The sequence below is a fragment of the Tinamus guttatus genome, unplaced genomic scaffold (assembly GCF_059628265.1).
Source record: "Tinamus guttatus ecotype Peru unplaced genomic scaffold, ASM5962826v1 Tinamus_guttatus_pri_ptg000044l, whole genome shotgun sequence".
Taxonomy (NCBI): Eukaryota; Metazoa; Chordata; class Aves; order Tinamiformes; family Tinamidae; genus Tinamus; species Tinamus guttatus.
The window spans coordinates 346,812-372,542 of NW_028288578.1; the positions used below are offsets into that span (position 1 = coordinate 346,812).

The 25,731-nt window shown below is 40.5% G+C and overlaps 1 protein-coding gene across 2 annotated transcripts; it reads right to left on the bottom strand.

Moving 5' to 3' along the window:
* Positions 1–3,405: 3,405 nt before the first annotated feature.
* MKNK1 (MAPK interacting serine/threonine kinase 1) lies at positions 3,406–19,197 on the bottom strand. Of its 2 annotated transcripts, XM_088536517.1 has the most exons (12): positions 19,039–19,197; positions 18,057–18,155; positions 17,266–17,363; positions 15,774–15,853; positions 14,410–14,483; positions 11,208–11,312; positions 8,547–8,602; positions 7,850–7,945; positions 6,581–6,775; positions 5,817–5,981; positions 5,146–5,189; positions 3,406–4,169 (listed from the first exon to the last, which is right to left on the bottom strand). In XM_088536517.1, exons 2-12 carry the CDS (start codon positions 18,151–18,153, stop codon positions 3,947–3,949), a joined length of 1,233 nt encoding a protein of 410 aa, XP_088392643.1. In that variant the 5' UTR covers positions 18,154–18,155; positions 19,039–19,197; the 3' UTR covers positions 3,406–3,946. The 2 variants fall into 2 exon arrangements, with proteins under 2 accessions (XP_088392643.1, XP_010221339.2); XM_010223037.2 differs by lacking the exon at positions 19,039–19,197 and having other exon boundaries at positions 18,057–18,241.
* Positions 19,198–25,731: the final 6,534 nt, after the last annotated feature.

Consider the following 25,731-nt stretch of genomic DNA (forward strand, 5'->3'; position numbering starts at 1 on the left):
TTCTTCAGGGTTGTCAGGCCTTTCAGTTACCATGGCAGTATGTTTCCATGGAAGCCAAATTTGAAGCCTGTTACTGCCACTAGAATGGCCCAAAGAAAATTATTAGTTTTTGAAAATTAACCAGGCTGCTCTCTACCTTAAAAGCCAGCCCACCCACAAGCCCCACACAAACAGCATCATCTTTCCATCTCTGATAATCAATTCAATAAACATATGAGGAGGGAGGAGAGAGAAGAAAATACCAAACAATGAGGAGAAAAAAAAAAAGTAGCTTCATTTTATGCAACCAACAATACATAAAAGGTTTCTAAACCGCATAGGCAAGCACAGGGCTGACCGTGCTCCAAGACTGCTTTATGAATTATTGCACAGGGAGGGCAGTAAAATAGCCCTGCAAGGCATTCAGTGCCAGCAAGATCCTAACAGGAGACCATAGATTAGTTTAAAACAAATAGCAAGTAAATAGCCTTAATCTCCCTCATTATGGCAAATGCAAAACCCACTCCACTTTTTTTTCCCCCCCCTTTTCTCCAGGAAAAGGAGGAAAAGGGCAGGGAGGACTTCCCTAAGGCACCTTCTTAGGCAATATTAAAGACCCGTTCAGCAGCTTTGTTGCTTTTCTTGCCTTGAATGCTTCAAGGTCACTATTTTGCTTATTTGCCTCATCCCTCCACCCCCCAAAAGTGTTCTCTGAAGCCCCTTTCATTTTTCTTAAACCAGGCAGCCCACAAAAGTGACTAAAATCACATGGTGCAGACTTCAGCCCCTTTTGAAAGGGAAGTGGTATAATTCAGCAATGAGAAGGAGTTATGTTCTATGCCACGTTCTATAACACAAGAAGTTAAGGTGACAACTGCAAACCTAGTACTTCGGAACAACAGATCATGCAGTATCTGAATTAGTGACTTCCCACCTAGAAATGCGTAACAAGTGCTTTTCCCCTCTGACATGCAAAAGCGTCATGAAGACTACTGAATTACACAACTCCAAGGACATAAAGCACAAAGAAGATTGAGAGAGAAAGATGAAACTGGCAGGAGGCACCTGTAATGTCAGAGTGTTGAAGTAGCTAAATTCGACTCATTTTGAGGCAAATAAAGACCTAAAATCTATACTAAAATCAGCCTTTAACATCACTTACTTCAACCAGGCTGTTGCCAATACAGCTCTTACTGGGAGAAAGAAGAACCAAGAAGCAGGTGGTTCCAAAGCACAGTTCAAACAATAGCACCAAAAACAGTGAGAAGGTTTCCTTTGAACTGAAGGCAAATACAAATAAAGGCTTACCTCCACCTGACAACTGGCTTCAATCAAATCTCTTCTCTGCCTGGGGACATTTTACTCAGTTCCTAACATTACATAGGTCTGGCGTATACGCATATACTGTTGGACGATCTGCAGCCTTCCTGCTACCAGCTGCAGTCCTTCCTGTCTGCATGTAAGAAAATCAGCTGTTTAAAAAAAAATGCTTCAATTCTAGCTGTTCAGTTAAAAAAAAAAAAAAAAAAAAAAAAAAAAAACACACCCTGACATTTTAGCTTCATGCCCTGAGCAGATGAGCATACAAGTACCCAGCAGTGGAGAGCAAGGATGCTGCAACACAAGGCTCATGTAGAGGTGGCTGCTGGCAGCATCCTCAAGGCAGCTGAGAGCACCATAAGAGCCGGACGGGGCTGTCATCTATCCATTCGAGGGCCTTGTAGAAACCACAGGAAACGTTTTAACCATTTAGTGCAAGTTCTGCTGGCCCCTTCCTCTATTTTATACATCAGAGAGTGAACTGCCTGTCTGGGACAGGTCACCCAGGAAAAGAAGGACTTTGGTCACTGTTCACACCAACCTGCTCTCTCTGGGTCTACCTCTCCCACCAGTGGCAGTAGCTGCTGAGAGGAATCCCCAGAGGCCCTGCCAGTGTTAACCAAATCTACCCAGCTCCATCTCTGGGGAAGCACCACCACTAAATGGCCCCATTTCACATTACTGTTGGCATGGGAAGCTCTGGAGTCGACAGGCTTCAGGGCTCCATCTGAGTGGAATATTCTGCGTTGCACCACTGCCCCTGGTCAAGCTGCTTCCTTCTCAAATCATTGCTTCCTTCACAGGAAAAACATGAAATGTGGTTAAACAACTTCTCATCAAGGTTGAAAGCGATCACAGGATCCCTTCCAGGCAGCTCAGCTCTATCACAGCAAGATTAAGATATGACTGCACAGATCACCAGAGCTCCAGAAACCTGATAAAGGAATATAACCATAGAAGAGGAGGGTGAGTTTTCAGAGCTAAACCCAGTGTCAGAAATAAGCGAGTATTTCCCATTTTTCAAATTCACCAAAAATCAAGAACAACAACAAAAAAAAAACCACACAGAATCGAGTGCATTAACACTATAACTTAAGACATTTTAATAAAAACAAAGGCAAATACATTTTATAATCTGTCCACTGGCACGATGTATAAAATACTTTAAATAAGAACTTTAATATTAATCACAAAATACAGTATGTTGTATAAAAATACTCATAGACGCGCTGTTAAAAGACACTGTAAAACCGCTCTGAATAGCCATGCACAGACATTCAGCTTTGACTGCTCCTTTCCTGCCTGCCTGTTGGATCCGCTACGTTATTCCTTCACAGGCTGCCCGGGAGGGTTTGTGCTGCACCCAGAGGCCTCCTCCCTCTCCCCACCTTGCACCCTACCACCAGGCAAAGTCTTCAGAAATGGCTGGGAAGTTTAAGGTGCATCATGTTGGGCACCTCAGTGGCCCATTTTTCACAGCTTATATTTCAGAAAGTGCTCCACCTTCACATCCTTTTCCACAGACACCTCATTGATCATCCAAAATCTCCAGCCATTCAGGCAGTATTTTTTCAAATTACTCCTGAGCTCTGGTGCATCACAGTACCAAAACTGGAATCTGAATTCTTGCTGTCTGGCCTGATTCACTGCAGGAGGCAGAATGCCACAGCTGCAGTACCACTTATTCACAAATATAGCATTGCATATGGAAATCCTGAGTTATGCACAAACCAAAATTCACTGAAGCCTGTCCATTCACATTAATAACTCCAGATAATGCATACAGAAGAACTTGAGTGATATGAGTTTCAAGGCAGGAAGGTACAACTGGTGATAGCATTAATATGGAAAAACGGATACTAAAACTCATCTGTTATGCTGTTGTATCAGATTCAAAATGTAACTTTAAAAGAAGGGGACACACTGGACAGAAAAACTGAGATATGGCACACTATCTAGCTGGAACAAAATGATGTCAAAGAAATGGTATCTTCCTCCAGCTTTTGTCCCACATACTGATGCATAAAGCATTTACAGGAATGAGAGAAAAAAAAGGCAACCCAGTTCCCTCTATCTCTACAAGCCTGACAAATGCTTGCACCTTTACATCATCATCTACATAAAATGCAATTCCAATAAAAGTAATGGCAACCGATTCACCCAGTCATCAGCTCTGTTTCCTGAGTCTACAAAGACGAAAGGGCACTGCTGGTTGGAAACAGTCCCCACTGCTGACACCAGCAGCAGCACCTTTAAGATTTACCAGCAAGGAGAGCAGTCATAATACAGAGCCCTGACACTTTGCCAGGCAAAGCAAGAAAAGCATTTGTTCCAATGTTTTCAAGTTTGCATTTTAAAGTCTGCTCTTTTAAGGGAAAAATAAGGAAAGCTTAGAGATTTATCACCTCAGATAACTCAGCAACAAACACATCTTTTCTAGCTTAAAAAAGAGCAGTTACATTGTCTTAATGCACCAAATTTGACAGGCAAAAAAAAAAATCCCGTAAAAGTTATCCCCTTAAAGTTAGTAGATGCTTCATAAGAGCAAGCTTCTAAATTAAGAGTCAGAAGCAGGGAAGCTTTGATTGGTGCCGAAATCCAAGTAAGAAAACAGGCTGCTCTTGCCAATCCATAGCATGAAAGACACTTAAACAGCTTTATGGGGCTGGAAGTCACTGTCTTTGGTGGCCTGTGTCATTGCTCTGCGCTTGGCGAGGCGGGATTTGGACGGAGGAGAAAGCTTCACGGAGCACACGGCGTGGGCCGTGCTCTCCTGCTCCGCGCTGAGCTCGTTCTCGTGCTGAGACAGCTGGCGGTTGAGGGCGATGGCCTCGGCAGCAAAGAGCGTCAGGTCCTTGGTGCTGCTGTTCCTTCAGGGGACAAGAAGAAAGCAGTTACAACACATGCAGAAGTCTCTTCACCCAAGCAAACCTTGTACCTTTTTTCCTCTATTTCTATATATGCACATACATATTTTATATGCATCTACAGAGATATACAGATACATAGGCAGTTGGTTTTATTACTTCTCCGGGAACGTTGACACAACAGGCAAAACATTTGCTTAATATTTGCACTGCTTTAATGCAACCACCAGTGAGACAAAGGTCCTCTGGGATTTCAGGAACAAGCAAATGTTCTACTCCTCATTTTGCCAAGCACTCCCCACGTAACCCTGGGCGAGCCACCTGGGAGGCCGTGCTGCAGGTTGCACGTGTTGAAGAGGCAGGAGTGTGGAGCAACACTGTCCTGCTTCAGAAAACTGCAATCCCAGTATAATTGCACATCTGACTTAGGGAAATGCACTGCTGAGGGGAGGAAGAAGCTCCAGTTACCACTGACAGCAGTAGAGAGATAGGTGATTCAGGCTGTCTGGCACACAGAATCTGCCATCAGATCACTTTAAATGAAGCTTGCCCTAGTATCATTTAAATTGATACTAGGATCACCACCAACTTCAAAGGGATTCTGATGGGCGTCTGTGTGTGATGATTATTCACCCATTAGAAAGCAACCTCTGGACTTGCTTTTATGCCTTTTTTACCCTCCTGGGCAGCCTGTGATGGCCAACACCATCATTATCTCCAGTTTAAAATTAGCGCTACACCACAGGAATCCTCTCCAATGCCTTTCCCATAAACAAGCAAGATTAGATCACAAAAGAAGAAAAAATAAAAAGAAAAATCACAGAGCTTTAGCATTTCTAATGTTCTTAACACGACTAATGCAGCCATTTTTATGAAGCTCCTCTCCCAGGTATTTTACCCCCCTATTTGTTATGTTTCACCTCTCCCCCATTACTTTGCTAATGGGTCATGGTCAAGTTTACAGACATTAAAATACTACCTTTGAAGAACCTGCGGTGTGGGTAACCCCCTTTCAGGAGCCTGCTAAAAGAGATAGTTAAAAAAGTCAGTTGAGGACCAAGTTTTTTCAAAAGAAAGTTCTAAAACAATAACAAAACATGCACACACAACCGGTGACTGCCCCAGATGCTCGTAACTAGTGGGCACTGCATACACCACTGCACCTGGGGTTACAAATCACTATTGACAGTTCTTAATCCCTCCTTCCTCTCCACCAGGAGATAATCACAGCACTGCAGCAACTTGCAAATACAAGATCAAAGTTGGAAAATGTCTCCAGAGAGTCTGTCTATGCTTGCGTGAACTAGGAACTAAAACAGAAGATCACATTGCTGTTCTTTTAACGCTACAACTATAATCATTCCATATGACTGTATCAAAGAAGGGCATAATAATTTGTGTATTGCAGTGCTTGGTAGCTACAAGAAAGCTTTTTAAATACACAAACCAGCAATGCAACAATGAAATACTAGGAGCTGATAGGTTCTTCCAAAAGCTAACCACAGACTTTCATTAAAAATGAAGCTACTAGATATCAAGATAAGATCATTGAAATAAGCAATATATCTATTAAAAGTTTAGAGAGAGGGAGCAGCTTGTTTTATGACTCAGAAGAAGAATAAATGTCAAAAAATAAAGTAGAACACATACTCCTTGAACCCATGAATGTTGCAAAACCTGAGCAGCACTAAGTCGTTCTTTGGCATCACGAACCAGCAGCTTTGAGATGAGATCTTTGGCATCAGAGGATATGTGCGACCAGTCCTTGTCAGGAAACTCATATTTGCCTTCCTGAATGCTCTCAAAGAGCTTGTTCTAGTGAAAGAAAAAATATTTTAAGTAGCAACTGAAACACAACCAGAAGACTTCTCCATGTCAGAGAGGTCTAAACCTTTTCAGAGGGAATCCTTCTCATCCAATTTTAACCATCTAATGTGACAACTGAAATCTTCTAGTCTCCTCATGGAGCCAGTGGAGTGTGACAGGCAGCTGCACAGAGCAATCCAGTGCATCTTAAGACAGATGCAATAAATCTTCTGCCAACAACACCTCGCTCTTGCCAACAACTATGAAGACAACATGTCCAGTTTTCAGGAAAGAAAAATTGAGGCCCTGCATGGGGACTCAGAGCACTGAGATTTTAAATGAGGAGCTGTAATAATTACCATAAACCAGAACAAGAATCACAGAAAGGGGATCAGGAGGAAACTCCAAGATCTCACATTTAGAGGAGAAAGAGATAGTTGTCATACCCCTTTTTATCTAAGATATCATAAATCCTGCTTCTCACTGACAGCTTCTTTTCCCAGATAACTGGTTGGGCTGGACATGCAGCTACTCACAGCTTTAGAGCAAGTCTCGCACACTCCAAGTTCACAGGGCAGCTCCCAAGTGTGCCCAGATGGTGCATTCACCTGGCAAACTATGCAGACCTCTCCTCTGTCCCAGCCACAGTCTGTGCCACAGTTGCCCACGAAAGGCGGGTAGCCACTGAGCATGATGTACAGAATCACTCCCAGGCTCCAGAGATCGCAGCGCTTATCATAGAACGTGGCCTCCTCTGTGAAGACTTCAACCACTTCGGGTGCCATGTACTCTGCAGACCCACACTAGGAGACCAAATTCAAGTGAGATTTCAAAGGAAAAGTTGAATCAAGGCTCAAAATTTTTATCATTCTGCTCTCTGCTATCCAGCCTGAGGGACACAACTGGGCTTCAGGGACTACTGAAGTTTAATACTGACTTTGACTGCAGTCCTTATTTTGTTAAGCCAAATCCCAACTGCCACAACCCTCTGTAGTTCAATGGAGCTGCCGAGAGCTTTGTGACATTTTGTGAACCTACTGCACAAGAAAATATTATTAGCTACAAATTTAAGGAGAGAGGACTGCAGAGGTCTTAGAGAAGGTGAAAGAGTTCCCGCAGTTCTTCAGCAGGACAGTGAATTGCTCCATACAAATCTATGATCCTACAGGCAGGGTCAAAATATATTTTATATGTATATACATATATATATACACACACGTATATTATATATATTACATATATCTATATCTCTCTCTATATATATCTATATATCTCACACACATATACATATATTTTTAAACATATATATATATAAATATATATAAACTTTATCCACTAGCTGTTTTTTTTCCAGAAAGTAAACAACCCTACCAACAGAAGTGATTTTTAGAAAAAACTTCCGCAAAATTGTCAGATTTTTCTTTGACAGTAATGCTAGAAGCACAGCATTATAGTTTCACAAATTAATATGGATTATAAAGCCAAACATTGCATTTCCCTAGAGTCCTCAGGTCTTAGCTATAAAACCCAAATAGGGGGAAATGGACACAAAACTGAGCTTCAAACTTAGTCTATAAACAGGAAGGAAAAAAAAAAAAAAAAGCACACACACACACAGCCTCCTTATTTGACAGGGTAAGACACAAACAGGATTAGCATTTTACTCTCTGGTCAATAGCAGAATTAACATGGCGAATCCTTGTGTCTTTGTATATTCATTCTACAACAGAAAAACAAAAGCAGTACACCTGCTTAAAATCATGTATCCACTATTGAGTGTGGTTAGAAATAAGCCCTTTACAAGCTGTCTTCTGTAGAGGTGAAAAAATATTTCACAGTAGAATAGGAAAAGCAAGAAGTCACAACTGGTCTCTTACCGGCGTGGTTAATTCTGGAGTAGTTATTGGAGTACATGCACTGTTCAACTTCACCCCACTACCAAGATCAAAGTCACATATTTTTACAGGTGATATCTGAAAAGCAGAACAAAATATTAAGGGGTCCAGAGAACAGCGATTATTGCTATATATATATTTATATACACACACACACATCTATATCATAGCGCCATATGGAAAACCAAGATAGAACACAAGTTATTCTATGAGCAATAGGACTAGTGAAATGCCATCTCCTACAGGTTTGTTCCACTCCTTGCATATCCCTCCAAAACTGCTCCCATGTCCCAAGTATCTGACCTTTCTGCATTAATTATTCATTAGCTGGACAAGTGCCAGCACACATCAGGGCAAACCAGGAACCATACACGGGGTGGTTGGCAGGGCTGTAAGCATCTCCTCTTTAATTGGGAACTGCATCAAAACAGATGAGATCCTAAGGTGTAACGGTCTTACCTTCTCTACAGAAGTTGGCTTTTTATCCCTAGCCAGATGCTCATATTCTTTCAGCTCACAGAATTTAGTCTCACCTAGGCTTCAGCTCTGTTAAATTTAGCTGAAGGTGCCCAGTGGGTTCATAAGGTTTTGAGAAGAGACCTGAGAGCACTGAGAACTGTCTTTGGAAACCAGGCTAAAGGATACACTTCAGAACGTTAAGGGAACGAAGCAGTAGCACCTTTTCTGGAGATTCACACAAGATGTTTTCAGGCTTCAGGTCTCTGTGAGCAATACCTAAACAAGAGGAAATATACTCATTAGAGAAGATTTGCTCCTGTTATATTTCACATTGCTTCCCTTAGAAAGTGATCTGGAGTAAAGTACCAGAACAACCAGAAAGAACCACCACCAACTGGCTCTTTCATTCAATTGCTGCCAGAATAAGCAACCCTGACATGGAAACCCAAAGAGTTTGTCCATGCAATTCAGATGCAAAGGTGATTCTACACTGCCACAGCAGTTCTTCAAATGCCTTGACATGCAGTTTCTGGAAACCCTCCATTTAATAAGAACAAACTTAGTACCAAGGCAGAAAGTGAGAAGCAAAAATGTCAAATCAAATGAGCAACTTAGCTGCAATTTAACTGCACTCTAGGCTTGCTTTTAATTTGCTCCAAGCACAATTGCTACTACTGCATATTATGAGAAAGAACATATTCCTATCTGTAGATAAGGGAGTTTTCTAGGCTCTTTTCTTTAGTACAAACAACAAGATGTGACTTACAACACAGAACTGATCATTCCACTGACCTAAAGGAATTGTAACTTTCATGACGATGCAGTTTTCATGCATAAGCAACAAAGAGGCAAAACACGATGAAGGGATCCATCAAGATGGTATGTGATGACACTTGCAGCAAGCGTGACAAACCACCCAACACCTGTCTCTGACTTGTAGTGTGAAACAAGAGGCGTTTTGTTGTTTTAAACACTATATCTTGAATTCAAATTCCCAATTATGTAACACTATTTCATCTTGCAGTCACACACAGTGCTGAGAAACAACTCCCTTTATTGCTAATAACCCACTGGAGCTTTTAAAGTACATATATCCCAAGCGGGTGTAAGGCAGTATTACCATCTAGCTGAGTTTTAAACTACCACTGGCAAAAGAATTAGCTGTCCTTATTCAAATTTTTATTTTTGAATGCATCTAGCTATAGCACCACCACTGTTAAGTTGCTCAATAAAACTGCTTTAATTTCCTGTTTACTTTGGTGTTTTGTATGCAACTTACTAATTATTTTTATGTCACACAGAAGAACCATAAAGAGAACAAGAAATCAAAGAGGATGCTGCTGCAGCCGATTCTGCAGCAAGGTCCCCAGTGTAACAATCCACAGCAAATAACAAGAAAGATGCTGAATTGCTGCTCTGAAGCCATTTAAATAAATCACTCCCCTTTTGTTTGGGGAAAAGGGATTTAAAACTAAAGGTTGAGAGATCACTAGAGAAAAATATTAGCTGAACAGATGTTAGGTTGCTTAAAATGTGGTCCCGAGGCTTCCAACCATTAAGCAACTTACTACAGCCCAGCACACTGAATATGTATTTCCCCACAAGCTTCCTCCGCTTTATTTGCCCCATAACTCAAGGTCAAAGTCTTCTAAACACAGGTATCCACAACAGACTCTCTGCAGGTCTGAACCTTGTAGGCAATCACACAGCCAGCCTACTAAGGTTATTAAATCTTAATCCAAATCAACTTTGCTTCCACATCCAAATTAACTTTTGAAATCAGAGTTGCAGCAAAAAGACAAGATTACTCAACTTTGCCACTTTATTTATTCCTTATGCATTATGTTTTTATTATTATTATTATTATTTCTTAAAAAAAAAAACAGGCTCAATCTATCAAGGTACACGGTTAACTCCCACTACACAAGGACACAAGCAGTCCTGTGACTTAAAAGTCTACAATTAAACAGTTTATTTATGTGGGGCCAATGTGTGTCGACAATATTGATGGCAAACCTGGATCTGAAAATTCTAGCTAATCAGAATAATCAGAAAATGATGCCTGCAGAGAATAAGTTCATCATGATAAAAATAATAATAAACATATCCTCCAGCTATGTGCTGTTCTATTCAAAACAGTCACTGACACAAAAGCACACATTAACTAAAGCTGCTTAATCTATGCAGAACCAGGTAACTTCAGGTTTTAAAAGTATCAATCACATACTGCAGAATGGCCAAAACACACGTGAAAACGTTTTGAAATGGAACAAGGGTGCTTCCAAGTAGGAAAAGAAGCAGGAATACACTGCAAAGTAAAAGGACTTGTCACATAAAGAATTGAAGAAAATGAGAAAATCCCTAATGAAATGAGGCCACGTTCATGCAAGGACTAGGGTTCACTTGTAGGTCTCCCACTCAACACCGGGACCCTGAGATTGTAGAGCAGAAGCTCTTGCAATCAGAGGGATCTTGTAACTAGCAGATATTCTGGGTAAATACAGAAGATAACCTCTGCAGATCTGAAAGAAGAGGAAATTAAAAGCGGAGGAAAAAAAAATAAAAAAAAAAAAAGCAGCTCCCATTTGAGTAACCTTTACATGGTAGCTTAGGTAACAAGAACAAGCAAACAGATTCAACTCCTGGGTTCGTTTTCTCTGGCTGCCAGTTAAACTTTTATTTCCTCAAAAGGCTATATTTACCATATTAACACTGATTAATGCTATCATATTATTATCCAAAAAGCATTACAGAAAAAAAAAAAAGGATCAGTCATCTGACTTCACTAGAAAAATTAAAGTTGACTTCTATTTACAACTAAAATATGCTTCATATCTCAAACATACAGTGTCAACTAGAGATGGAAGATGCCTTCCCTTACCTTTTGTATGAAGAAAATCCAGAGCAGAGGCAATATCTCTCACGACTTTGCTTGCTTCTCGTTCATTAAATTGCTTCCGCTTCTGTATCTGGGCCAAGATTGAACCTGTAATAGTAGATGAACAACAACAAAAAAGCTTTCATATAAGCCTTAATATAAATATTAACTAGAAATACACAAATAAATATAGCATTTAATATAAATGCTGCCTGAGCTGAGAAAATGCTCTGTCCATGCAGAGCTTCAAAATCCATGTCCAGTAAAAACAACTTTCAGAAAATAATTAAGGACGAGTACCAAGTATCATTAAATGATATAAAAAAAGAGAAACAATTAAGACTTTCACAACACGCAACTTCTGAACAGGGAAATGATAAATAAGGTACAAATGAGATGCCTCAATAGATTATTTTCAAACAAATCATAGTGTTCTAGCTTAAATAAAGCATGTAAGGCAATCATTTAACATTGCCTTGCATCCAACTACTGACATGCCTGTATTCCACGCAATGCAAAGAACAATCTTCCTAGTGCTACTAAGTAAAATCCACACCTTATCTAAGGATGCACATAGCACTTCAACAGCAGCCTCCTCCAGAGCACAGGATGCTGTGCAGCTGAAGGAACCATATCTCATTTTGCACAATGTGTCAATTGAAAACCTGCACGGAAAGTCAATATGCTCGTATTTTGTTTCAATACCATCAAATAAATAAACAAATAAAAAGCTTGAGTTCTAAATGCCTACTGCAGCTCCCACTAGCATCAAGATGAGGCTTGGGCAGAATTTGCCTGGGGTCTGACAAGAGACATTCAGCTACAAACACACTGAAGGACTGATGCCTTCCAGGCAGAGCACCCACTGACACACCTTTAAGGAAGGACAAAGGGAGGTTTGATTCCTTATCTTATCTAGGTTAACTCTATCACTCTTCTCAAAACATTTACAGAATATATATGGTTTTCTGTAGAATATATATATGTGGGATGTGTGTATATATGTGTGTACACATCCCACATATGTATATACATCCCACAGAAATCCTTCCCCACTAAATAACATTACTTCTGTTCTCTGTCTTCTTATGCAGAAAAGCACATTTAAAGCAATCACTCAAATCCAAGAAGCAACTTCCATTTGCTGTTAACCCTCAAAATAGTAAGCGTTTATGCCTCAGGCATTTCATCTTTATTCTTGAGTTCCAGACGTGCAAGGAAACCTCCCATCCCATGACTGTGTAGGCCATGTCCTTACGCCATCCTGCGTCCTTACGCATCCTATGCTGCCACTGCTCCAGAGCAACAGTTGAAACAGGAAAAAGAAAAGATCTTCACCAAGACAGAGAGACATTAAGATGAAAGATGGATAAACAGACTGTTCACGGATGCTTTGCAATATAGCTTCAGATAGCCAGAAGACAGCCACTTTGTACCAGTTTATCAGTCTTCAAATATACCAGTTTTCATGGGTGATAACACTTTCTAGCTTGCTACAGATTTCCTACAGCCACAGAGTTCAAAGGGTTTTCCCGATAGAGCTGTTCTTCAGACTTTTAGAAGAGAACATTTCTTGAATGTTTCCATCCCCATGGAAAACCTTCCAGACTTTACAGAAAAAACCACCAAGCCACCTCCAGTACTCATTCCGCAGGCTACACCAAGGTTTGGAAGGTTTATTCTCAGATTTCTGAATACAGCTCATGTCAATCACTCCCAGAGAAGACTTTTACCAGTATCAATGAAAACACTCTCTGCATACTTTATATTCAACCCCTGTAGTGGAATCCTACAGAGAGAGGAACAGAGCACTCCTGACAGTTACTACCTCTTTAGCATTCATCAGAAAGCAAGCATCTCCCAACATGTATTTGGAAGGGGAAAAAAAAATAAAGAAAAATAAAGAGGAGGAGACTCCTAAATCATGCAAGCTCACTAAAACAACTTCATTTTAACACTTCCAGTAATGAAATGCTGCCAGGCAAAGTTATTGAATGGCTTCTGCCAGTCATGCTGGACATACCACAGCTAAAACTCCTTCAGTTGCCACAGCTACAGGAAGGCGAGTCTGCAAATGGAGAGTCTCAGTGACAACCCAAGATTCTAGCTAGCAATCCATCTTTGAGCCTGAGGTTATTACAGCAAGACTTGCATCCAAGATGAATGTTCTCACTTGTGCCAGCCACACTGCTTATATTCGCACCAGAACCTGCAATGCATCAGAAGGTGGCCCGACCTCTCGTTCCCATTATTTCTTTGAGAATCATTCAAACCCACACACGTTGCACTTCAAATGTTGACAGTTTCAGAGAGAAAGCTAGCCTCAGACCCTCAACCCAAGAAAAAACTGTACGAACAGTATTTAAGGGGAAGAAGGTAGGTCATTGTTATCCACACAAGTATAGTGACAACCATACTGCTACACTCAGAGATTAACTACTGGGCAAAAACATGGAGAGGAGAGAATGAAAAAATGCAAATGCATCCTTATCTACCACCATTAGGCCACTATTCAATTCTTAGCCCTTCTAGGACTACTATACACTGCAAGCAGACCAATTTATAAGAGAAGTGTTAGAGGAAGCCACAGTGGAACACTGCAGCAACTGTAAGAGAAGGTAAACAGGAGCTTTTAATCACTCAAGAAAAGTAGTGTCCTTTCTCTACCCCAGAAGTTCTCCATTGTTTCACCAATACTGGAAGAATTTGCATTTCTCACACATACGGCTTGCAACTGAAAAAAACTTATTGGCAGTTGGAGCAATCCGAGGCAGGAGGAAGATGTCTTCATGCAACAGCTGCCCTAAGAGCTTCAAGGAAGCTAAGTCAACTGTACTTTGAGGGAAGATGCTGCCACAATATCTAGATGCTGGACTAAGAGCATGCAGAATACTTGCCATATTTTCTCTCCCTTCCTCTAAAGGTGCTACTGACAAACTAATACGATTCAAATCTTTCATCTCAGGAGCGTTGACATTTTCGTTGCTTTGGTATAAGAGGTTATAAATGCATGATCAGACAGAGCAGTATACTATTTTCTTTTCATAAAGATGATAATTCACAAAAATAACCATATTTCAAACTTCATAAACTACTACTTTGGTTTTTCACTATAAAAATATCTGAAGTCTTCATCTTCTACTTTAATACAGTGACACAAAGCAGGACTGAGATAACAAACAAAGCAGTAGCTACTGCACAGTACCTCCTTGCAGCTTCTCAAAGACAAGGTAGTATCTTGCATCATCTTCAAAAAATTCGATTAATTCCAAAATGTTCCTTTAAAAAAAGGAGTGGGTGTAGAAGAAACAACACACAGTGTAAGTACAGCAGTGGAGAGTTGCAGCATGGATAATTAGAAAAAAACAGAAATAACCAGAAATAAGAATGCTAATTAAAGAAGTTGCTTTGGTTGCCTATGGCATTAAAAATAAGTATTTCCAACTCATACTGAAATTTAAGCAGTAGAAACATGTCCAACAACAACAACAACAACAAAAAAAAACCCTGCAGACAGGACCACTAAACGGTTCTGCTACTGTTCAATTGACAGGAAGATAACTGATAATACATTGTATTTAGCAATTTTTAAGTGTATTTGTGGTGAATGCAAGAACAAATAATAATAAATTGGCATTCCTTCTCCTTGGAAGTTACAAGGCAGTGTCTTGTAAGCAGACAGACATCTGTCAAAAGAATCTTAGGACCAGCACGTTAGTTTCCACTTTTAGACTAAACCCTGTTTAGACAGTCTGCAGTGTTTGCAGCACAATGAAGACCACACAGGTCATCACAATAATATCAAACAGATCCTTACAATAAACAGAAAAGTTAAATTCTGCATGTGGCCACAAGGGCTTGTGGTTTTAATCAGTTACATTCTGGATGACCGTATACTCTTAACCACAGACAGAACAAAGATATCTGCTTCTCTGTTATACAACCTAAGCTCAAAAGATGGCTAAATAAGCTTTATTTTAAACTGTCCTTAACTATTGTACTAAAAATTTATAACAAATGCTCAATATGAGATACACAGCTGTACAAGACAGTTGTAGGTTACTCCCCCTTTTCAGTCACAAGTTGCTTCATCCTGTGGCTGTGTGAATTCAGCACACTCATCCAATGAGACCTATATTAGTTTTTGGCTGATGCAAGAGCTCCAGAGCAAAAGCAGGAAGCCTCACACAAAGATGAGGGCAGATCACACAGGAAGGAAAGGAGGAGCAAGACTGTCCCTTTCAGCAGTATCTGGTAATGTGGTCAGTTTTTGCTGGTGGTGAAATCACCAAGGAGAGTCTCAAAACGTTAACTCCTTATTTGGTTGAAATCTCTATATAACTGAAGAGATTGGGGCTACACTGACCTGGCTAAGATTGGAGTTATGTCACTTTTAATTTACAAGCATTTCCTTAAATTTCACAATTACAAGAAGAAAATCTTGTTCTGAACAGGTTGCAAGTCTAAATTTTAACTGGTGTTAAGAAGACTACTACAAAGGTCCTAATCTAGTCCAAAAGAAGCTTCAAAACACAAGATAGTTAAATAAACATGAGAATCTACACTTACTTGTTACCCTGACACTGGTAGAGTGTTTCTATTTCACGAAATACCCGACTCCGACTGTGCCCAGCATTTTTTTCAATGATCTGTGGAAAGAGAGTTCATGTTGAAAATTTACTGCAGGAACTGTATACATGGCTCTGGCTTTGGATAACTTCAATCTAGAGCCTGAATCTCAGACATGCCTGGTATAAAGAAAAAGTCCACCTTTGTTGGCTTAAATCCTCATCTGCCAATTACTTATGTGCCAGCAGAGCTCTGGAAGGCATTCAAAGTAAGGAAAGGAAGAAAGGAACCAAGCCAACATGTTACCACTGACACAAGCTGACAAAAAAAAAAAAAGCCCTCCTTGGTAGCTCTTTGGCATTTTAACTGTGAGATGCAGAAAAGGAAATCCTTTCGAGTTCTCACAAAAAATAAATTTGAGCATTACAAACACCTAACAGTCAAGATGGTAGAGATTAGTGCCTGTAAGCATTAAAGAAAATAGCACCAAATCCACTGCAAAATGAGAATTTGATTCACAGTGCAAACCTCATGGAAATCCAATACTAGAATATATCCTATTAAAAACGACACATAGGGAATCTCAGTGCCCTTCTGCACTGCCATCAACATCACCTTCCTTCATGCACTCCTCAGACTCAAAGAGGACAAGGACAACAGACCTCCACAGAGACTGCCCTCATATGACATCTCTGCAAATACTACCATCTATATTCAGTATTTCTTATATTTACAGTTAGATGTCTCCCGTAAATAGTGGGTAACCATCTAAATACTAAAGAGGACTTGATGCTTCAACACACCTAACAAAACAGCTAATTGTTCATTCTAGATTTTCAAATTCAAACATTTTTGCAAAGAATTTACAAAATCTCAGCATTCATGAGATCAAAGTTTTTTAAGGGGCTTAAAACTTTGTCCCTGTGTTTTTTTGCAACAAAATCAAGCATAAAGTTTCCTAGTACTATTGCTTCTGCTTGCAGCTAATTTGGAACTCAGAATAACCACAAACCTGTAAAAGCACCCTACCACTCAACACAATGGTATTGCAGAAGTTTCACCTCTACTAAAAAAAATAGCAGGGAGCATTCCATGAACTGCTGGCAGTAACTGGGGCTCTCTGAGCAGCTTTCTCAAAACCTTGTATTAGTTGGTAGGCCTTTGTAGATAATGACTCTTTTCTTTCCTAAGAGAAGAGAAAAACCACTATGACTATCTTCCCATCAGGACAGGAGAGGAAAGCAAACCCTGAGACCTACCCATCACACTGCCATTTTTGAATTCCATCTGTGGCAGATATCCCAGCCCATTCTGGTGGCACAATACTTAAGATGACAGATCTATCAATGCTTATAACACAGGCTCATTTCAAGCAGCAAGAATTTTCTAAAAGCTTTTGCTATTACCTACTCCATTACAGCTTTTCAGATCTTCATTGAGATATGAAAGAAGACGTTAGACAGAAGCGACATTGCTGTTATATTATACTTACTTTTACTGCATATTCTTTCCCAGTTTGGAGGCTCACAGCACCCTGAACTTTGGCATATGCTCCCTCACCAAGCATCTCAGCAGTCAGCTTGTACAAGTCTGCCAAAGAAATCCAGCACAAAAGACACATTAGCCAAAGTATTTCATCATATAACATCAAGACAAGCTATTTATCTGATAAGCAACCCTCATATGACAGCAACTGAAAAAATTCCCTTGGTAATGAAGATGGGAAATAGCTTTATGCACTATTAGAGTGAAAGCATCAGCTTTAATTATATCTCATTTTTCACCTTTTCCCCTCAAGTTCTAAGCAATTTAAAGTAGATTTCATCCCAGTAGCAAAAATACAATTTGTTCATACAGCTATTTTATAACTCGGTGATTACTAGAATCTCATCTCATCACATCACCTTCCATGTCTTCATTTAAAACCCAGGACTGATTCGCACATGGAAAACATTTCATTTCTCCTTGATCAAAAAACACCTACCATACAAGATCTACTTGCAGTGAGTGTTTTAAGTATAATTGAGACGTTAAGGTTTAACCTTAACCACCATCTCGATTCATAATCTGTCCCACAATGCTACTTCCCCACTAATAAGTTTTACAGTGGAACTAAATTCATCATTAAAGAAAAAGACGAACCAAGTTAAAACTCTGGGGATGAAAAAACACAAAACTATTAACTTATGATGTTGGCCAAAAAGTAATGTTTAACCAGGAAAACTGAGAACAAAAGAAAGAAATCAGAACAATATAAGTAAGAGACTGAAAATTGCCACCAACCTTCAAATTTTCCAGGGACATGATCTGTGGCTCTGGTTCTTTTTTTCTTTTTCTTTTTCCCATTTTCCACTATGGGGACAGGCTGACTGCTGACCATCTCTGTGTGGCAGAACATAAAGGTGTCTTTTAACACAAAAATCAATTGCTTTACTTAGGAGACAATGATCAGAGGCTCACGCGTTTATGTTGTTGAACTATCCCAAAGATTTTTTTCTGCTTTTCTCTAAAGGTGCCATCTCTCTCCCTGAAATCAGAGGAGGCCTAAAAAGATAATTTGAGCACTAATTAAAAAAAAGGGGGGCAAGGGAGGCTTGATAAACAAGTGTAAAAGCGTAAAAACAGAAGAAAAAAAATGTGTGCTTATTAAGATTCTTCCTCACAGAGCACACTAAGCCAAAGCACAGGGATAACCCTGCCAACAGTCACCATGAGCTACGATCAACACAAAACATGTGCAGAAGTCAGGATTTTCAGCCTTCACAAGGGTGCTATGTGTAAAGCCATGCAGCTGTTCCAGAAATATTTCCAAGACACTCTGCTTAGGGAAATGTGCTTCCAAACAAAAGGAAATTGGAGAATTGGAATTCCCCAACACACCAAGAAAAAGTAAACAAGAGTTAAGAGGTCAGAGGAGCAATCTAGGTCAGTTTATACTTCTAACACACCAGCCTAACATTCCTCACAGAACCAAGATGTCCCCTCCTAAACCGCAGATCAGCATAGATTATGCTTCACAATAACTACTGCTTGAGGCCTTTACATATTTTCTCTGCACTATATATCTGCAGATGTTAAAGGACCTTAGCGAGAGGTAACAACTCAGCAAGCTAAGCTGACAGAAAATTAAAAAACAGGCACTTATTCTTAGGGAAAGTCTAACTAAAAGGAGCACATACACGGCTCTGCCATAGGCTACTCCATGCAGCTGGCATATTTCTGAAAAGGTTAAATGATTCCACACTCAACTCACACAAACACTTAGTTCTAAGTCTAGTCACATCCTGCCAACTTGGCCCTAACTGTTAAAAATTTTGGTTCGAATCTTCAGGCTATAGCAAAGCACTAAAAAGATATTTTACAGCAGTGAAATTTTCAAATAAATTCACATTTAAAGAACCAGTACTACAGAAAAAAAAAGTAAACTCCCTCGGATAGTGAAGTTATGAAAATACCAGCAGTGAAAAAGAGCAAGTCCTAAATAAAACAAAATAAAATTCTCTAGCAATTCTATTTTAACAAAGGGCATTTTAAAGTTGCTGGAGGGGGCTGTTAGTTTGCTATTTTTAAAATTAAATTTTTTTGTGCCTTTCACTGTTTCAAAAGTGTTCTTAAAACACAGGAGAAGCTCTAAGACAGAAAATATTACACAGCAAACTACCAATACATAAAACACAAAGGTGAGGAAAAAGTATTTTTCTTGTCAATAGCTGTCAGTAACAGCTATTCCGAGCACTTCTTGGAACTCACAAGCTGTCTCAATTTGAGACAAGCACTATTTTGAAAACCATTTCACTTCTACAGCAGCTCGCCAAAACATTTAAAAATGCATCTCTCAAAGCCAACATCATCTACTCCAGATTGTAGTAAATCATCATTTTCAAACCTTAAGGAAAATGCTTTAAGATATCATCATGATGGAAGACACATGTGACTTCTAAAATACACTGAGAAATATACAGGCATATATTTCACCAACTTCTGAAACAACAGCTTCTTTTTAACTCAAATTTACACCCATACAGTTTTGAATTTTGACATAAATGGAAGGCTAGACTTCAACAGCAAGTTCTAAAATGCCATGAGTTCGATCTAATCTACATTAGAAGTTATTCAGAGTTGGGGATCAAAACAACAGACACAGAGCTATTTAGAGGTAGTTACTCTACTTGAAGAGATGTTCAATATCCAGGTGTTAACCAAGTCACTTTAATGACCTGAGCTTCTTCAAGTCATACCTAGACAGGTTCTATGGCATTTTAAATATTACAGATTCGGGGCTTGTAATAGAGGATGAAAGTTACACACAAAGATGCGAGATGAATCCTGCACCTTAGCACAGATGACATATCTCTTCACGATTCTCCTGCACTCTACTAGCTGACATATTTACAATCTGATGTTTCATAGTTTGCTACATTACTTCAATTCCCTTTAGTCTGACTCAATTCCTAAATTACAGAGAAGTGCTTCCTTGAAACCAGGAAGTTCACTATTCATGTATACAGAAACCAAATTACTGAAAAGCTAATCTTTCCAACCTCTAGTCTAGATCAAATTTGCTATTGGCATGAAATATTTGCTATATTAACTTTTTATTACCCTTCTGGTCTGCCATTTCATGTTATTGTGTTGTTCACTTCTCTAACAAAAGAAAACCTTTTCCTTTAAAGGTATTGCAATTTCATCCTCATTTTTCATTTTGTTATAATGAACCAGAACCAAGCTTAAACAACAGCGGGACTTAGAACAAAATGCCTTTAGTCCAGCCAAATACTTTACAGGTTCTACCTCCTTGATGAGTTATTCTTCAAATTTCCAAACAAATCAGTGTTTTTTATGACCATATAAACTAAGACAGCTTCTTTTGGCACTCTAAGACAGTGACCCTCAACCATCCGTGCCTTGTTGAGGTGTCTTGAAAGCTGCAGGATCTCCTTCAGTGCCACAGGCACTGTGGGCACTTAAGAAACTCACCTTGCCAGATGGGACGCTTAGAGTCAGCACAAACTGCTCCAGAGTAAATGGCCCTTGGACAGATCAGGTCCAAGAGAAAGACTGACCTCTGTCATTTAAAAGTCATTATACGACATAGGTGAACAACTGTTGACTCCTGCTTCCACCAAACCAGCCTGTCTCTCCACTTTGCAGGCTAGTTGGAGTACAAAGAGGTCGGAGCACAGCACTACGTTGTTTTGTGAGCATTACTTGCAGCAGATAGGGAAACCCTTTGATAAAGAGCAGTTCTTAAATAACTCTCAACCGTAAGAGTTGGACTGTTTTTCTCAGGGACTGTTTGCCTAGCAGTTTGACAAAAGCTGAAGAAAAACAACAGTTCAAGTTCTGGTTAAGAAGCAGATACCTTGTTTGTGCGTTTGAGTTCAGTGGAAGAAGGCAGCTTAAGCAGAGATTTTGACTAACAGCATGTCCTTCAAAATCAGATCTTGCCTTAGCAGGGTTGTTCTCTAACTGAAAAGTAACAAAAAAAAATAAATAAAATCACATTTACATTCAGAAATCATGTGAATGTTGTTATATACATTAAGGTAGTGCCCAGAGTCTCAAAAGGCTGGAAGAACCTGTACTATTGGGCTCCATGTGAACACACAGGAAGAGCATGCCCCTGCATTAAAGATTTTGTAACCTAGAAATACAGAAAGCAGAAGATAAGTTCCACAGAGCTCTATTCACTTCCACAGAAGAGCAGGCCCCCCTCCTTACATTCTTGCAAAAACAAGAAAGGGATCTCTGGTATTTCTTAGTTCTAATTGCTGTAACACTGTCATATCATTATGAGTTTAAGAATTACTCTTCAAGGACAAGATGACTCCTATTCCTACCTTAGATCCTCCTACCTTAGTTGGCTACCAAGACGCCGAGCACTACAACTACAGATAAAAAAAAACTTATCTTGCAACTGGTCTTGATGACAGCTGAACAAGTTCAGACAGACCAGCAGCACGAATAAACACTTTTCACCAATGGAAATTTTCTACTGAGGATAGATACTACCTGAATTCACTCCTAGCTAATGACAAGTAACAGAGATCAGATGAGACCAGTTGCCATAACAAAAAAAAAAAAAAAAAAAAGGAGAATCATGACACTCAAATAAAACCTCAGTGGATTTACAGAGAACAGCCACAAGCCTCAATTTGACAGGGGAAACAAACTCTCAGCTGATGTGTCAGCATGAGATGTTTTGGACCACCAAGGTGATACCTAAACATATGCAACTACAGAAACATTATTGTCCCACTGCAAAAGCAAAGATTTTTTTACATAGACTGAATAAAAGCCCACCGAGATTTTTGCTGAGGCTTCCCTGAGGTCCGGAAACACTATTTTTGGCTAACTGAGCAAAAAACGTTCTGAAGAGCATCTAACTTCTCTCTCTTGATTTAGACATATTTTGAAAGCTAAGGTTTATAGGTCCAATCAACTACTGTCAGAGTCAATGAAACCAGTCCCTAGATTCCACAACGATGACATACCTATGGCACTTGAGCTTCAAATGGAAACGCGTATCCTCAAAACTCTAAGTTAAGCCACTTCAAGTTTCAGACATCCAGGGCTTTAGACAAAAAGCCCTAAATGAAAGCAGCCTTCAGTCTCAGCTTCCTCCCAGCTCAGGTGTTCATCAGGTGCTCACATGATCCTTGGACGCTCCCTTCTTCAGGCAGCACTTTGAATTATGCAGTTGAAACAGGAATCAGTCAGCAGGTGCCAATCCTGCTGAGACCTGACAGTAACAGGAGGCTCATAAAAAGTAACTTTTGTAAAAGTGACTGCACAATGACTAATTGTGGTTCCAACATTGTAAGTCAACAACAGTTCCTTAGGGTAGTCCAAAATCCAGAGACTGATTATTTTAGCACTCATGTTCTGTAGGGCATTAAAATTTGAAATAAAACTCTTTAAGTGAGCATTCTTACAGGTCATTGATTTTTTACAGTAGTTTGCCATAATTCATTCTTATTTGTAAAAGCTATCTTCTCACCCTCTCTACAAGGAAGTTTCTAGTATTATTTCTCAATCTGCATTATGCCTGGAGAAGGAGGAACTTGAACATTCAGACATCTTCCCAGTAAGATGAGAGAGCATTAACTTTTAAAATGAACATCCAAAAGTCCATAGGAAGCCTGGGTGACCTGACTTCATGAAAGAGCAAGTTTGAGGAAAAAAAAATCTCATTTTTACATTCTTTTCAAAAGCATTACTGGAACACCTGCTCATTATAGTAGCTGACACTATCCTTGTAGAATTCTTCACTCTTCAGAATACACAGGTTAGAACAACCGCTTCCTTCTATTTGTACTTCTTTTTCTGATTCCCTTCCGTCATGCCTCTAGAAGACCAGAGTCACCACATCTTTTCCGGCATACACAAGGTGCAGATTCTAACACTTTGCACTCTCAGTCACCCACTTCCCTTGCAAATCAAGCATGGGGGTTTTGAGGGCTCTGAGTCATACCCTCCAGCAATGGGTGGATCTCACTTTGCAGTATAACAGAGTTACTTCAGATGGATTCCCACCCCAATTTATCACTTCACTGTGATTACTACTGGGGAAACAGGGAGAACATTAATACAGTGGAGAGTATTGAGCACTCCATTTCCCCCTCCTGTTGAGAGGAAATAGGGTATGTTTGCACACATGCTTTAGACAGCAGTTCTGCTGAGGTCAATGTTTACAGGCACACATGCGTTTCTTTACATGCATCACTTGACATTCAGAATAACAGCAAGAGAAATGTTACCTCTCCACTAGAAAGACACAAAAGCAAACAAGTGAGCTGACACTGCTATGAGTTAGCAGCAAGGATAACAAGCAAGACTGGAGGTGGCTTAAAATACCCTGTAATTTTTTTCAATTTCTTGGTCTAGGATTAAGTGGTAATGCCCCGAAGCAGCCACATGACATAATAGGATGTTATATTTCACCAGGCTAGCAAACAAACATAAATGGTAAGCCCTGCCTGGGATGATAAGGCACACACCCTGGGTAGAGCACTCAAAACTATCCTCCTTCCTTCCTTGCAAATACTTCAGTACAGCTAAGCAAGATACTTAATGCTACTGACCAGATGATTCCTATTGAAGAGCTTCTATCACGCTGCAGTAGGAAATCAATTACAAAATTATTTTAAACACCCGATTTTATCGATTTCAAAAGAAAAAATATCCATGTAATAGTAATTTGACTCAACTACTTGGAGTTTCTCTAACCCCTAGAGCAGTTTTAAATTGAAAAGGCATACTGGGCAAGTAAGCTCTGAGGGCCACTTACAAAACCATAAGCTGCTTACCCTCTTCCACACCTGATGGCATGGAGAACTCTCAGGGGACTCTCCCTGCATCACCAATCAGCTTCTCTAGCCTCAGCTGGCTCTCTCACTACTTTTCAAGTGTAAGCCAAAGACAAAAGCGTCTCAGGAGATACCTTTTCATTTAACACAGCTACAAGATAAGCATTTCCTGCTGCTAGTCATTCGCCCTGAATGACCAGATGATGACATTTCCCACCAGAAAGAGACTACACAACCTACTCCCATATCAGTAAACAACCTTGTTTCAAGAGGCGAATCTAAACAAGTTTTAAAAGTCTGAAGCAAGACTGATTTTTATTCCTTTTTCCCCTCCTCTGTACTCCCAGCTCTAATTTTAATATCTTTATCTACTGAATTGTCAGATTTTCTGTCATATAAAATTTGCATCTATGTTTTGACACCTTCTTACCCAGAAAGGTATTGAAACGTAAGTGCAGACTCCTCACACTACTAAGCAAATTTCTGAAAGCACCAAGAAGTTCCTATTCAACATTTGTATCAGGATAAAAGTGTCATGACTGGCAATACCCAACTTCAAGAGACTTTCAAGGGTCCAAGGCACCCAAACCTACTTTACCTGGAAGCCTGCAGACAGCAGGAATACCTTAGACCTGTAATGGATGATCCTCAGCTCCGCAAGCACTGTTTTTCCTTACTTCCACCCAGCACCTAGAAGGCATAAAGAACTGTGTTCTGAAAGAAGCCAAACTATAGTTTTTCAAAGTTACGAGAAAAATATGCCAGTCCTTTTGAACTAGTCGTATGGCATAAGTTTGTGAAGGAGAAAAAAAAAAAAAAAAGACTACCGTTTTGACCACGTCTTACAAAACTATGAAGGGAAAAGAAAATAAAGTTAACCAGGGCATTATTTTTAGACAAATCCCCGGTGCTTCCCACAGAAGCGCCAGCCGCGCCAGGGCGCGGGACGGTTCCAGCCGCCGCAGAGGCGGCAGCGGGGCCAGGACGCGGACGTTGCCCCGCGTTTTACTGCTCTGCGCTCCGGAGGGTGACCCCGGGCGGCCCAAAACACCCGTTAAAGCCGGCCAGGCTTTCGGCGTTCCTGGAGGGGCTCGTAACCACCGTTGTTTTATGAGAAATAAGCACTGCCAGAACTGGAACATGGAAAGATCGCTTGCGAACGGTCCAGCGACACGTTCCTTTACTTTCCTTAGTCCAGTCTTCTTCTGCTCCGTAAACCTCAATAAAGAACATCAACCATAAAACGTTACAGCCTATCTAAAGGCTCTCTATTAAACATATTTGCATGTTATACACATAACGCGGCGGTTTAAGCCTTCGGGGAACAGCCACCTCCGTACGGACAGAAGCTCCCCTCTGCTAGGGGTGTCCCGGCCGCAGAGCCACTTTCCACCCGCGGGCGCCGGGCCCGGGGGGAGCGGCGGCACCGGGAGCCCCCCCGTCCCCCCCCCCTCACCTCCATGGCGCGCGCGGCTCCCGCGGCGGGGCGGGGGGGGGCTGCGACTCCCGCCCCGTGCGGAGGGAGAACGCGCATGCGCGCGGCCGCTCCTGAGCGGCGCCCGAAAGAGGGCGCGCACGCCGTGCGCATGCGCGCCAGGCGAAGCCCCCCGCCGCAGCAGCCCACCGAGCGGGGCGAGCGCGCAGGCGCA